This window comes from Pristis pectinata, chromosome 9, assembly GCF_009764475.1.
Source record: "Pristis pectinata isolate sPriPec2 chromosome 9, sPriPec2.1.pri, whole genome shotgun sequence".
In the NCBI taxonomy this organism is placed as follows: domain Eukaryota; kingdom Metazoa; phylum Chordata; class Chondrichthyes; order Rhinopristiformes; family Pristidae; genus Pristis; species Pristis pectinata.
In genome coordinates this window covers 28,701,421-28,716,413 of record NC_067413.1, presented here as the reverse complement: position 1 = coordinate 28,716,413, position 14,993 = coordinate 28,701,421, and the positions used below count along the sequence as shown (strand labels likewise).

The 14,993-nt window shown below is 39.9% G+C and overlaps 1 protein-coding gene across 2 annotated transcripts in view; it reads left to right on the top strand.

Moving 5' to 3' along the window:
* The window catches only part of LOC127574172 (KAT8 regulatory NSL complex subunit 1-like), a 132,131-nt gene that overhangs the window by 88,754 nt on the left and 28,384 nt on the right, over window positions 1-14,993 (top strand). For both annotated transcript variants that reach the window (XM_052022946.1, XM_052022945.1), the window contains exons 2-3: window positions 6,029-6,170; window positions 14,377-14,586. In XM_052022946.1, the coding sequence (XP_051878906.1) occupies window positions 6,029-6,170; window positions 14,377-14,586 (352 nt within the window). The remainder of the gene's footprint in view (window positions 1-6,028; window positions 6,171-14,376; window positions 14,587-14,993) is intronic.

The window sequence follows — 14,993 nt, the reverse complement described above, 5'->3', positions numbered from 1 at the left end:
GCCTGTTCTCTGCTATGTTCTCATTATTCAGAATACAATTTGACATGGTATTATAACAGAGAAATGAGGTCACTCCAATGACTTATCATTTCATATCTCCCTAAATGAGTGAAGGATCACAAGTTCAAGCCTATTGCTGCTTTGTTCTGCCAAATTCACAAGTTTAATTCTGTGGCACAAGACACTGCAGATGCTGGAATCTGGAGCAACACACAAAAAGCTGGAGGAGCTCAGTGGGTCAGACAGCATCTATGGAGGGAAATGGACAGTCGATATTTTGGGTCGTGACCCATCCTCTGGACTGAAAGAAAAAAGGGGAGATAGTATAAAAAGATGGAATGAAGGGGTGGAGCAAGAGCTGATAGGTGGATCCAGGTGAGGTGAGTGATAGGCAGACGAGGGAGGGGGGAGAGTGGGAATGATGTCAGAAGCCAGGAGCACCTCTCTCCCTTTATTCCATGCTCCACTTTTCTCTCCTATCACATTCATCATCTTCAGCCTTTTGTCACTTCCACCTTATCGCCTCCCAGCTTCTGACATCACTTCACATATTTATCTACATTTCACTGTCAAAAGCATTGATATCAGCTGTAGTTGGAATCCAGAAGGAACTTATGTGATTCCTGTTCACATGGGTGCCTGGATTGTGGGTATCATTAGGTTATTCATTTACCAAAGACATAAAAAACGATTTTCTCCAGTAACGATGGGTGCACTTCTTTGATTCATCATTGAATCCCTGTAGTACTGAATTTGATGTCTGCCTGTCTGCCTTTATGAAATTAGTTGTTTCTCTGGCATCAATCATTGGAAAAGTAAACATGGCTTTAGTAAACGATTGGGGGGTGGGGAGGAATTCCTTGCTGAATGCCTGTTTTTTGTGTTAGCAGCCTTCATTGTCTCCATGGATGGTCTATTTCAAAACCTGTACACAATTATGAAGTATATTTTGACACTTTGGAACTTCATTCCAAGTCCATTTATGGTCATTTTCAGAGCTGTGATGTGTTGTTTTAATGATTGTTTATTGACAATGTTGTAAAGAAACTCAACATAGGTATTTTTTTGGTGCAGTTCGAGGGAATGATCAACATCTGGTGCAGAGTCCCTTTCTAGCGATACTGTGTCCTTGCTGTAATGGAGCGACATTGGTTGTATGAATCAATGCTATATTCAAGTTCATTATCTACAACAAGTCACTTTATTTGTCTTAATTTCCAATGTTGCATAGACTTCATACTGTTTCAGTCATGTAATATTCCTGGTCTATATCTTGTGGATCCAAGTGATAAAAACTACAGGAAATTTGAAATGAAAACAGAAAATTTTTGGTATTCATCAGGTCAGGCAGCATCTACAGAAAGAGAAACGGGTAATATTTCTTGTCAAAGAAAATAAGATTTTGAGTTGCAGAGAAGGTGGCAGGAGGGATGGATAAGATAAAGGGAATATCTGTGAAAGGCTGAGACCAGCATTGCCATGGGGATAAGTTGTTCAGGATGTCCTGTCTGCTGGAAGTTAGAAGATGATAACACAGAAAAGGAAAGTGTTTTGTGTTGATAAAAGCAGGACTGTCCATGTGTCCAGCAGGTTAGGATGTACTAGTGGAGAGAGAATAATTTAGCTAGATGGATGACTTGCAATAAAAATGACTATTACTGTTACAGGCAGAGAAAATGAGTACGTTGAAGTTGGAGAATTTGATATTGAATCCAGACGGCTGCAACACGCCCAGAGAAGATGAGGTGTTGCTCCTTTTGCTTGTGTTGGCCTCATTTTAACAGTTTATTTTTGCCGCAGACAGGTCAGAATAGCAATGGGATGGAAAATTAAAATGGCAGGAAATAGGAAGCTCATGGTTGTTTCTCCATACGGAACACAAGTGCTCTGCAAGCAGTTACTTAATCTGCATTTGGTTTCTCCAGTATACTGGAGACCACACTAAAGAGAGTACCCTAAATAGGAAGAAATGCAAGTCAATTGTAGCTTCATCTGGAAAGATTGTTGGGTCTCTGGATGGTGGGAATGGAAGAGGTGAAAAGGTGGTTGTTGCATCTTCTGGGATTGCATGGGAATGGGCCAAAGAGAGGGAGTGGCTGGTAGAGACAAAGTAGTTAAAAAAAACTACAGTCATAAAGGGAATGGTCTCTTTGAAATGCCCAAAAAGGAGGAGAGGGGAGTATTTGTCTGGTAGTAGAATCTTGTTGGAATCAGCAGAAATTGTAAAGGATATTCCTTGAATGTGACAGTGCAGTGGAAGATGAGAAGCAAGGGATCTTTGTCTAGGAAGTGAGGGAGTGAGAGCAGAGATGTGAAATAAATGACATGCAGTCTGTCTACAATGGTAGCCATGGTTCAGGAAGAAGGAAGACATTTCAGAGGAAAGTCTGATCATTGGAACAAAAATGACAGAGACAAAGAAACTGGGAGAATGGAGTGGCCTTTACAGGAGGTAAGGTGATAGGAAGTACCTTCATGATATCTGTGGACCAACACTGTTTAGTGTTGTAATTTCATCACTTCAGAGTACCAGCATTTTTTATCCTTTTCCTTGGCACTTTTCTTTGTTAAACAAAATGATGCACACTTTCACTTCACTGTTAACTTAATATGGAGTTGGTTTTTCCTGCTATATGGCTCAGGTTTACTTTGTGACACATTTTAGCTATTCATTCAGTTTTGAATAGGATTATTCAGGCATTGGACAATATGGAATGCAGTAATATTGTCGTAGACAGTGAAACTCCAATTACCTCGCATGCTCAGGACTTCGGTGCCATACTGGCAGATTTTTTGAATTATTGGATGTGATTCCTATTAATATGCCAACACACTTGTGATTTTTTTTAGCATGTACACGGTATTATAATAAGTTCTCCAGTCAACTGGGTAAGTTTAAGAGTGCATGGCAATTGGGACACTAGTGAACTCTAGGGGAGTGTGGGGAATGGGGCCCAATGAGTGTCGGGGAGCACAGGGATTGGGGCCCTGGTGAGTCTTTGGTGTGGGGGGTTGGGGGGGAAGCACAGGAAACATGACCTGGTGAGTCAGATGCTGAACCATGGGGATCATGGAATAGTTGGATTATGGATTATTGGAGCTCTGTTGTATAATTGATGCCTAGTCTCAGAATTCCAATTCTATTAAGTTTCTACATGTGAATCCAGATATTCTGGTGATGGGGAGTAAAATTAATCAAATCTGCCACTTCCAGTATTCCAAGTATATCTCTGCTGCTATGTTATTGTTTATTTTTATTGTATAAAACAAGTATTAGTAGTTTTTGTGTGGATCAGAGAATCGTGCAGCTATGCTGACTGGAGTTCACAAATTAATCCCGTTCCTTAACCCATAATTATTTTCAATTACTCATCCAACTCCCTTTTGAAAGACATGATGGAATTTGTTTAATTCATTTATGGAATATGAGCTTTGATGGCAAGGTCAGCATTTAGCACTCAACCCAGTGTGATGATGAGCAACCTCCTTGAATCACTGCAATTCTTCTGATGCTACTCCTCTCTTAATGTTGTTGGTTAATAAGTTCCAGATGCTGCTATCTGGAGGGGAATTTATTAATGGTGGTGGTTTGCACACCTCTGTTACCCTTGTCCTCAGTCGGTAAGGATGCATGTTTCCTGTTGGAATAACCCAGTGAGTGACTTTATTTCCACTTGTGAGACAGTTGCAACTGAGAGGACATAGTTCCAGTATAAGGGGGTGATCATTTTAAACCAAGACATGGAGGGATTCCTTCTTCCAGATGGTAAGTTTGCAGATTACACCAAAATTTGTGGTGTAATGGACAGTGAAGAAGGTTGTCTAACATTCCAGCAGGATATAGACCAACTGGGAAAGTGGGCAGATGGGGAATTTAACTCAGACGAGTGCAAAGTGATGCATTTTGAGAAGCTAAACCAGGGGAGGACATGCACAGTGAATGGCAGAGCCTTGGGGAGTGTTGTTGAACAGAAAGACCTTGGGTACAAAGTACATAGTTCCCTTAAAACTGGAAAACAGGTAGGGTGGTGAGGAAAGCCGTATGGCTGGCTTGCTTTCATCAGTTGAGGCATTGAGTATAAAATGACGTTGGGTATTAAGCTGGAAAGAGTGCAGAGGAGATTTATGAGGATGTTGCTGGGACTGGAGGGACTGAGTTATGGAGAGAAGTTTAGCAGGTTGGGACTTATTTCATTGGAGTGTAGGGGAATGAAAGGTGATCTTATAGAAGGTGTATAAAATCATGAGTGACATAGATAAGATCAATGTGCATAGTCTTTTTCCCAAGGTTGGAGAATCAAGCACTAGAGGGCATAGTTTAAGATGAGAGGGAAGAGATTTATTAGGAAACTGAGGGGCAATTTTTTCCACCCAGAGAGTGGTCAATATATAGATTCAGTTGCCAGAGGAAGTAGTTGAGGCAGGTACATTAACAACACTTAAGACGCACTCAAACAGGTACATGGATAGGAAAGGTTTAGAGGGATGTGGGCCAAACATGGGCAAATGGGACTAGCTTGGATGGGAATCTTGGTCAGCATGGACTAGTTGTTTCGAAGGGCCCATTTCCATGCTGTTTGACTTTATGATTCTATAAGAGTTAGAACAACATGTTAAGTTGTGGAAAATTTTGGTTAGGCTGCCCTTGGAGTTTTATGTGCAGTTCTGGTCACCACTCTATAGGAAAGGTGTGATTAAGCTAGAGAAAGAACAAAAAAGATTCACGAGAATGATGCTTGGATTGGAAGGCTTGAGTTGTAAGGAGAGATTGAGTAGGTGAGGTTTTTTTCCCTGGAGTGAAGAAAGCTGAAAGCTGATATAATAGAGGTATATAAAATTATGAGCAGCATAGATACGGTAGATAGCCAGTGTCTGTTTCCAGTGGTAAGGTTGTCTAAAATGGGACAACGTAGGTTTACAGTGAGAGTGAGGAGGTTTAAAGGGGATCTGGGGAATAAGTTTTTCACACAGAGTAGTTGGTATCTGGAATGAGCTGCCAGAGGAGGTAGGTGGTGGAGGCAGGAACAGTAATAAAGATTTAAGAGGCATCCTGACAGGTACTTGAATAAGCAAGGCATGGAGGAATATAGACCCAATGCAGGCAAGTGGAATTAATATAGAAAGGCATGTTGGTTGACATTGACACAGTGGGCTGAAGGGCCTGTTTCCATGCTGTATGATTCTAGGGTGGAGGATCTCTGAAATTCCCTACCCCATAGGACTGTGGAGGTCAGATCACTGGAGATATTTAAGGGGAGGTAGATAAATGTTTCAAAGATCGAGGAATTGAGGGCTTCATGGAGTGGTCACAGAAGAGGAATTTAGGCCTGGGGCCTATCAGCCATGATCCTATTGAATGGCAGGGGAATCTTGAAGGGTCAAGTGCCCTACACCTGCTCCTTTTTTCTTCTGTTGTTATGTTATTGATTCAACCCAAGACTTTGCTACATGTCGGTGAGAAAGTTGGAGGAGATTGTAGTTAGTATTGTTTGACCCATTGTGGACTGATAAATTATTCCAGTGAATCAAATCGGTGAACTGGAGATGGACACTAAATGCAATCTTTTCCATTCACTTGCAAAGCTCAAATTATTTAAGCTTGTTGCTTTATTTGGGAAATAATGCAAAGCCTGGATATCTATTTGCATACTTCTGGTTCCTTGTGCAAATATGTGAAATTTCCTTGTTCCTCATACATAAATTGTTTAAAAATATGTAGAATCTCCCAGTGTATATATATCTCAGTATGGGAACTGCAGTAGGTTCCATTTTTGATGTACGTAAATGAATCTCCCAACCTGCCATTGAATCAGATTTTTGTGTTAATTGAGGTAACACAAGTGATATATTTTTTCATAAAACCTGGATAATGTAATTTAATATCTTGTTAGAACTTGGCTGCAGCGTGTCGTTTTTGGATCCTATTATAATAAAATTGTTTTAAACTTTTTAATCTACTTGAAACTGGTATATAAAATGAGCAATGGATTAGTTCTCCAGAAGTCCTCACATTTACATTTGTTCACAGACACCGTCGCTTAGAGTGGAGATGGGCTGTGGAAAGGGCAGCGATTGTCAACCGCTGGACATGGTTGCAAGCTCAGGTGTCTGACCTGGAATACCGAATACGGCAGCAGACAGACATATACAGACAGATCCGTGCAAACAAGGTAGGTGCAGAGATTGACACAGGACCGGAAGTTGCTTTTTATTTTCCTTCAGTGCAGGACAATTCCAGCTGTTTGAATGGTTTTGCATATCACTCACTATTTTGCTCAAAAATTTAGATGTGTTGTAGAGCAAAGGTATACTGCTCTTCTTTTACCAACATTTTCCATGTGGGACATTTAGTTTGCTTTTTGAAGACACATTGATGTAATTTCTGCAGGAGAGAGATGGTAATACATTAATACATGATTTTAAATGTTGGACATCTCAAATTACATTCAACTGAGTGATTTTTGTGTCTACCAAAGAAAGAGTATTCAGATTTAGTAACAAATAAAAGTTCAGGACTGTAACAAGAAAACCATAGGCTGCTATATGTTTTCAGTTATTGCATCAAAGAGCCAGAACAGAGAAGTTTGTCTCAGTAACTTCTTTCTGTGGGGTGTCAAAATGATCTTGCCCTTTTTTCACTTCCATGTTTGCATTTTGATTACTCTAAGTGGAAATTACTTCAATGAATTACAAATATTAAGGTGAATTTCTACAATGATTTTAATTCCCATCTCTCAGTTTGTTTCCATGTTGGTGCATTTTAGCTTGTTTATTAAATCTTTGGTACTTGTACAATATCATCTTTCTCTAACTGATAGAACTGCCTTATCAAATACATCCCAATGTAAAGAGAAAATTGACATTAAAAATTATTTATTTCTTGCTTACATAACACTCATGAAATTGCTGACCTTCACTTACTTCTGGTTTTACAACTTCTCGACCTTATTTTGAAATATTTTCTTGGCCTAGTCCCATGTCATCTCTCCAACATATTAGTGAATGTCTGCCTGCTCCATTTCTGCAGTTTTGATGTTTCCTGAATTGAACTTATTTGCCATTGTGAAGGTCTGTAACTTTGGAATTCTGCTTATAAATTTCATGACACAGTGACTTTTCCTCTGTTAAGGCACTCTTTAAATATACCAGCTTGACCAAGGTGTGTATATCTGCCTTAATATATCATATGACATTAATTTTGATAACATTGCTGTAAAGTGCCTTGCAGTAATTTGGTCTTTTGGAGGTAAAGTGTGATTTCAGTTTGTTCTTTCAAGAGCACTCATTTGGCCTTGGTACCCATGTTTTTCCATAATTAAATGTGTTTGTGCCTGATCTATACAATGTTGTAGTTGCATTTAATCACTCTGTTTCCATGACCCTTTCAAACTTACCATCAAAAATCTATTAACCTTACTTTAATAGTTTTGTCAATTGACTTATATTTACCCAGGTACCTTTTGAACACTATTATTGAATCTGCCTCAATTTTTGTTCCTGATAATTCATTCTTGGCCAGAACCACTTCCTGCGAAACAAGGTTTATCCTCATGTCTGTTTAGTTCCTTAGGAAACAAAGGTGTTTGTCTTTTCATATTAATGCTTTAGATTTCTTAAATATGATTTGGATTACTGATTAACTAGGTAATAGCCTAGAAATTGTTTCAAGTACTACAATGGTAATATGCAATTCAGTTTTATTAAGAAATAGTCTTTTGAAGGAAAATTGGAGATTTAAGACTTCCACAAAGTCTGTGATAAAACTCTCACATCACTTATGTGCCCAGCATGTTCTCACACACGGCATTCTGGACATGGGGATTTGGCAGCAAAAAACATGCAACACATGCTCAGCTGCTACTTCTGTCACTTTGATCTATGTGTGTCTTCACAGCACATTTCCTACTTCGTTTTCTCTTTAAAGGTGATCTGCCCAAGTACCTCTATTGTTGTGCAGTGCACCAAGAGCTCATTGGCACATCTTCTTGTAATAAAACAACTGACCCCACATTCCCATCTTTCCTTACCCCTCCCAAACACACACATAGTACTATCATCCACTGATTTTGTGATTTCCCCCTCTCATGCCTTTCTCCCCAACTACCCATGATCCAGAGCTGAACCTATTCCTTGTAGCTTTTGTACAAAGAAAAGGTCTTTTCGTGCACTAAGTATGTATCTTGTCCTGCGGGGATGCCTTGGACCCTGTTCGCTTTAGAGTTTTGCCACGTGACCAAAACATTCATCGAGTTGACTGGTTGCAGACCTTAAAATTTCTGAATCAACATTGAGGTCATAGGAGGGGGTGTTTGCTTTTGACTGTAAAACAAAAGTCCATACCTGTGAGCATGACTTGGACAATTCAATTTACAGGGTTATACACGACTAGTACTATTTTTTATACACTTGCCAGATGATGAGAGTGTTGAATCACCTTCCTTTGCCATTCAATGGTATTACTCTTGCCAGATCCCCCACTGTTAATATCCTTGGCAATGAGTAGAAACTTAATTTGACCAGCTGCGTAAATCTTATCACCGGAACACTTTAGAGATTAGGTGTTGAGGTGCTGCCTGAACTCTTCAAGGCATGTGCAAGGCACAAGAGTATGCTTGGCTTACCTAGATGAATGGTGCTTGCACAGAACAGCAAGCTAAACAACATCCAAGAAAAAACAGACTGTTCTATTTGCATCCATTGAACCTTTCACTCCTGCCATTACCCATGCATCATGGTTGAAGTATGTGCCATTTACAAAAAGTGCTGTAGTAAATTGCCAAGTTGTCTTCAACAGCACCTCCCAAACTCATGATTTCCAATATGTAAAAGCCAGCAGCCACATGGGAATACCACCAGCTGCAAACTACCTGACTGGGAAATATGCTGCCATTTCTTCATTGCTGGGTCACAATCCAGAAACTACCTAACTGACAACAGAATTGTAGTATTTTTACTGTTAGGACTGCAAGTGTCAAAGAAGGTGACAAACCACTATTTTCTTGGACAATTAGGGATAGGTGTTAAATGCCCACCTTTCCAGCTGTGTAGCAATGGGCACTTTTTATGAAAAGAATGGAAAAGTTGAATTGTGTGAAAGTTGAAAATATTGAAAAGTTTAACAGTCTTAACACAAAGTAATCATGGAAAAATAAAGTGAGATTTTTTTTAATCCAAGTGGTGGGTTTGAAAGCAAATGCAGCATTTCTCCCAGTGGGAATGTGGAAACAGCTGGAGAATTATCAAAGTGAGGCTGAAACCCAGCCCACAGCAGTAAACATTCAACATTGCTGCGGTGGTAGCAATCAAGTATCTTGTACGGATAGCTCATCAGATTAGTGGCGTTGCCGCGCTGTCAATGAACTGCTAGAGGGAGGGAAAGGAAAGCGGTCAGAAGAAACTAAAGGATTGTCAGCAGTCAAGTACCTTATATTTAAATTGGGAATTAATATGTGTTGTCCATTTTACTGTCCAATTTTCCTGAACCTAGGACCTAACCTAAAAGAATTGTCCTGGGCCAGTCCAGAGCTAAATGTATCTGAGAGACACTGTTGGGTTAATCCAGGACAAATACAGAAGAGCCTGTAACTTTGCAATCAGCAGTGAGCATTCAATGCCAACCTCTAAGTTTATTGAAGCCTTACTTAGAGCAAGATTGTCCAAGAACTAACATAACCCTTCCAACGAGGCAAAACAAGCCATATGTTTGAAATAAAATGTTAGCGATCCTAAACCTGTGCCTTTGTAATCCTCGCTCAGTCATTGCATTACTAATACCGATTAGTGCTAAGTCCTCAGCTGTTTACATTGACTTGGAAGAAACCTTATACAAATTTGTTGATGATGCAGAGCAAGATTCTTGGGAGGAAGCAGACTATGCAAAGGCAGGCTTAGCAAATGAATGTGCAAGAATTTGGTAAATAAGTATAATGGAGAAATGTAAGGTTATTCATGAATAGAAAGACTGAATAGAAATTTTATTTATAAGTAGTTTGAACCTTGAAAATATTGGTATACAGAGCAAAATGATGTGTTGGTTGAACAAAAACAAAGTTAACATGCAGGTACAAAAAAAATTAGGAAGACAAATGGTATTTTGGTCTTCATTACAGGCCTTACAATAGCTGAAAACAAAGCCACTGAAGCAGGTAAAATCTCCATTGTAATACTAAAACATTGCAGAAAACTAATTGTGCAAATTTATGACTGTCTTCCTTAAGTGGGAAATGAAAATCTTGGAGATACTGTAATTGTGACCATTTTCGAGAAAAGAGACCAGTGGTTGCCCTGTTTTCTTTCACGGGGAAAGAAATTGTTCAAATTTCTCTTGCACTCTTGCTGAAAATACTCTGCGGGTCAGACAGCATCTACGTAAAGAGAAACAGAATTAATGTTTCATGTCCAAAGATCTTAGGTCCAAACTGAAGAAGAGAGAACCAAAGAAAAATGTTGGTTTTAAGTAGCATAGGTAGCTAGAGGGGGATGAATAGGACCTAACAACCACCACTGAGTAAAGCCCCTGTTGCCATGGGGATAAATGGTGAATAAGGTCATTCGATTAATAAATAAACTAGGGCCATTAAAGAGTGTTATCATATTATGCTATGCTGATGGGGAGAGGAAGACTGAGCCAGTAACACTAATGGATAAACTGCAGCAGAACTTGTATAGACAGAGAAAGCGAATTGCCTAACATTGTGGAATTCAGTATCAAGTCTGGAAGGCTGCAGTGTATCTAGATGGAAGATGCGATGCTGATCACCAAGCTTTTGGCCCTCGATATAACATTTCAGGAGGTCACAGGCAGGAGTGCAGAGGGAGAATAGGAGATTTAAAGTGGCAGGCAACACAAAGCTCAGGGTCGATCCTGCAGATTGAACGCACGTGCTTCGTAAAGTGGTCATCCAGTCTGCGTTTGGTTTCTCTACTGTAGTGGAGACAACATTGTGAAGACAGAATGCGGTTGAAGTCCAGAGTCACGATATGGATTCCAGCCATCAAGATGTACAATGGATTAGTCATGCAGCATTCAAGAAAAATGTTTTTTTTAAAAAAGGCACTAATCACTTTAAATGGCCTTTTTCAAACTCTCACAATCCTCAGTGGGGAGTGATTGTGGAGACCTCCCCAAATTTGGCTGTCTCCAGAAATTCTTTATAGTTTACTTTTGCCAAATGTTGACATGCAAGTTATGATCATAATCAACAGGTTCATCATGATTAAATCCCAGTACAGACTGGGATCAATCAAATTCGGTGCCATCGCACCATCTCTCTTAATCTTCCTTACTGCATTGTTGCATGTTGGCTCCAATAAGGTTCCCACTCGAGGCTATTAATCTGCATGCATATCAGAATTAAAATTACCCCAACTTCAAATAATTGCCTCTGTACTACTCTGATGTCTCCTTACAGCTAATATACTCTAATCCAGGTGACATCCTGGTGAGCCTCCTCTGCATTCTCTCCAAAGTCTTCACATGTTCCCTGTAGTGCACCAACCAAAACTCCACCCAACGCTCCAAATGTGGCCTAACAAAAGTTTTATACAGCTGCAACATGGCTTTCCTACTTTTATACTTAACACAATGACTGAACGCAAATACGCTGAAGATCATCTTTACCACCCTATCTACGTGTTGCCACTTTCAGGGCGCTATGGACTTGCACCCCAAGATCCCTCTGTACATCAATGGTCTCAAAGATCCTACCATTTACTGAATACTTTCCTCTTGCATTTTCCCTGCCAAAGTGCAACACCTGCGTGCTGCACCGTGATTGTTGAAGTTGATGCTTAACCCTAGGTACTATGTTGAAGTGGTTTCTGTTTGTCCTGTTATTCCCACTCCAATTGAAAGTTTGTTGGGGGCAAGGTGTAGCATTGCAGTAAGAAAATTTGAAGAAGTGTCAGGGCAATGATGCAATATTGTTTGACGCCAGTCTTCACTGAGATGGCTTTGTTGTAGACCTGTTCATTTGGATCTAGGCTTATATGCCATTGTGAAGCAAACATAAGATGAGCCAAATTTCATGAGGCAGCCAAATTCGAAGAAGGTGCAGTCCCTTCTGTTTTTATCCCAGAATATCTTCCTCTTCCCAGATGTTGATAGTGTGGTTTTGGTTTTATGAATGAAACTTCTTACTCCCAAATTTTGAACTTAAAGAGGGATATCATCTGGTCCAAGGCTTTGTTGTTGTTCACATATGACCTTTTCAACTGGTTGTAGAGTCATAGAGCACAGAAACAGTCCCCTTGGCTCACCATGTGTATGCCAGCCATCGACTACTCCCTTACTTCATAGCTTTCTATGTCATTTGCGAATCAAATGCTTCTCTAAATAGTCCTGAACTGTTGTGAGAGTCTCTGCCTCCATCACCTCCTCAGGTAGTGTTTACCAGATTTCAACCACCCTTTGGGTGAAGAATCTTCCTCATAAAGTCATCTAGCACAAGTAGGCCCACTGAGTCCATGTTGACAGTCAGGCACCCATTTATGTTAATGTGACACATCACATTTTTGTTGTTTCCCTATTCTTATAAACTCCTCACAGAAGCTTCAAATCATCTACGTATGAAGGGCAATTTACAGTGGCCAATTAACTTACCAACCTGCACATCTTTGGGATGTATCAGAAACCAGACCACCAGGAAGAAACCCGTTCAGTCACTGAGAGAACATGCAAATACCACACAGACATGGCCTGCAGTCAGGGTTGAACCCAGGTTCTCTTTGAAGGAGAGAAAGCTGAGATGAGATCTGCTCAAGATGTTCAAAATCATGTTTGGTTTTAATTCAGTTTTTAAAAAAAAGGAGAAATTCTTTCCTCTCAGTAGGTTAATAACCAAAGGACACAGGTTTAAGAGGATTAGCAAAAGAACCAAAGGCAATACACAGGAATAATTTTTTTGTTACAGTGAATTGTGAGCTGGAATGCACTGACTGAAAGGATGATGAAAGCACAAGCAATAGGAAAGGACTAAGGGCAAAACTTGAATTGAAAAAAAAATGCTCTTGAGCATGAGTCAAGTACAGGGAAGCGTGATGAATTATTTAGCTTTACTCTAGGACCAGCACAGACACGGTAGATCTTCTGTGTATTTCCATTGTCTGATGCTGTGATTAATGAAACATGACAGATTTTGTGTTCAAAATTTTGTGTCTCCAGAAATGGCTGTTTTAGAGCTGTGTAATTCTAATAGCTTGTCGTTGGGTCCAAATTCTGCAAGTCCCCACCCAACAGTAGTATGGGAGTTGTACCAGAAAAATGGTTCAAGAATGTCATTCACTGCCACTTAATTGAGGATGATTTGGGATGAGCAATAGACTCTCACTCCTCATTAGATCATTAACTGTTTATGGGCTGCTTTTTCCTGCTTATAGTTGAGGTTCTTGTATTGTTGGAGATACATTCCTTCAGGCAAGTGGAGAGCATTCTATATCACATTTTCAGTGTGTGGGAAGTGAGTCAGTCATCACAAGACCTTTTCTGAGGGAGTCCTACAGGGTCAAGAATGACTTGCTTCCATTCTGGTTCTGAGATGATTGATGAAACTAAGGTGGGAGTTCAGTTTTGAGAACTTTAGTGCCATGCCCTCCTGACTGCATGTTACAGTGACACCACCTCTGGTATTGTGCTTCTGCCAGGTAGATGGTATTGGATCAGTCAAGTATGTTGGCAGACACATCTTTGTGACAACTCTCCCAATTTGGGCATGCTCCCATATATTTGTGAGGAGAACTTTGCAGGAATGATGGTTTTTGTCATGTCTGAATCTGATACCGTGATTGATTTCAGATGGTCTATCTTAAGTTTGTTAGATTTCAGTGGGCCATTTCAGTGAGCAGTTAAATTAAATGCCCCAACTGCTATTATAGATTAAAATTAATGTTTACAGATCATTGGTCCAGGCCTCTGGATTACTTGCAACATAACCACTCTGCTACTGTTTCTTCTAATGTTGATGCTAGTGGGATTTATATTTGAAGTTTTCCACTTCTCCACAAGCATTTGTGTTATTCTGTGCCAGTGCCATTTTAAAAAAAAATCACAAGTGTTTTCCAGTAATGTGTCAGCACAACTACTGTACTAAGAGACTATATCAGTCAGGATATCTTTATGCCACTCCTGGAGGAACTGATGACTCTTCCATGGTTGGGTGCTTGGTATCTGCTGATGCGCAAGGAACCAACATAAAAGAGTGCAGAATAGGGGATAATTGATCATTTTACGTGGATACTTGGAAAAGCTGGGGAGATAATTTTCACAAGGGTCAAAAAGATTGCTTTATTGCCGTCTACTGTGCTGTATCCCATCAGATTTAATGCACTCTCTCTGTGGAGAATCAATTCAGATTTTTGTTTTTTTAAATTGTTTGTCAGGGTCCTGTTGTCCTTGGTGATGCTCAATTGCCAGAAGATCTGATGAAGCACCAGTGCCGGTTAGTAACGACATCCTCAGCAACAGGCTTGCAGGGCCCAGAGACTCACTCCAGCTCCTCATCTGCTGATCTGAAGGTCCCTATTATGAATAACAAATGTGAACTTTCACCATGCAGCCCATCCCTTCTCCTGCGGAACGTTGATAAACAGGTGTGTAGTCAATAGTTTGAAGTGTCAGTAGTCCAAACTGTTACTGCAGTTTTAAAAAGAAACTTTGTGTATAGCAATACATTTTCACATGGTCTATTGCATGGCGCTATCAATGTCTGTCCGATATCTGTGAACCTTATTGGCCAGTGCAAGAGACAGTAGTGTAGTGGTTTAATATTTGATAGATAGTAAGGCAACTTGAGAACCTGAATTTAGTTAGATTATTAGAACACATGACAAAATGTGTATTTGAAAGGAGTTAGAGAAAATATCTTAAGAGAAGACATCTACAACTGAAGTTTCTACTTAAGGCTAGGAGAGAGGAAATGTAGAGTGCATCGTGGAAGAGTAGAGGGTTTGAGATGAGATTTGGAATGCGAGAAGAATGCAAAGAAACTTTTTATATC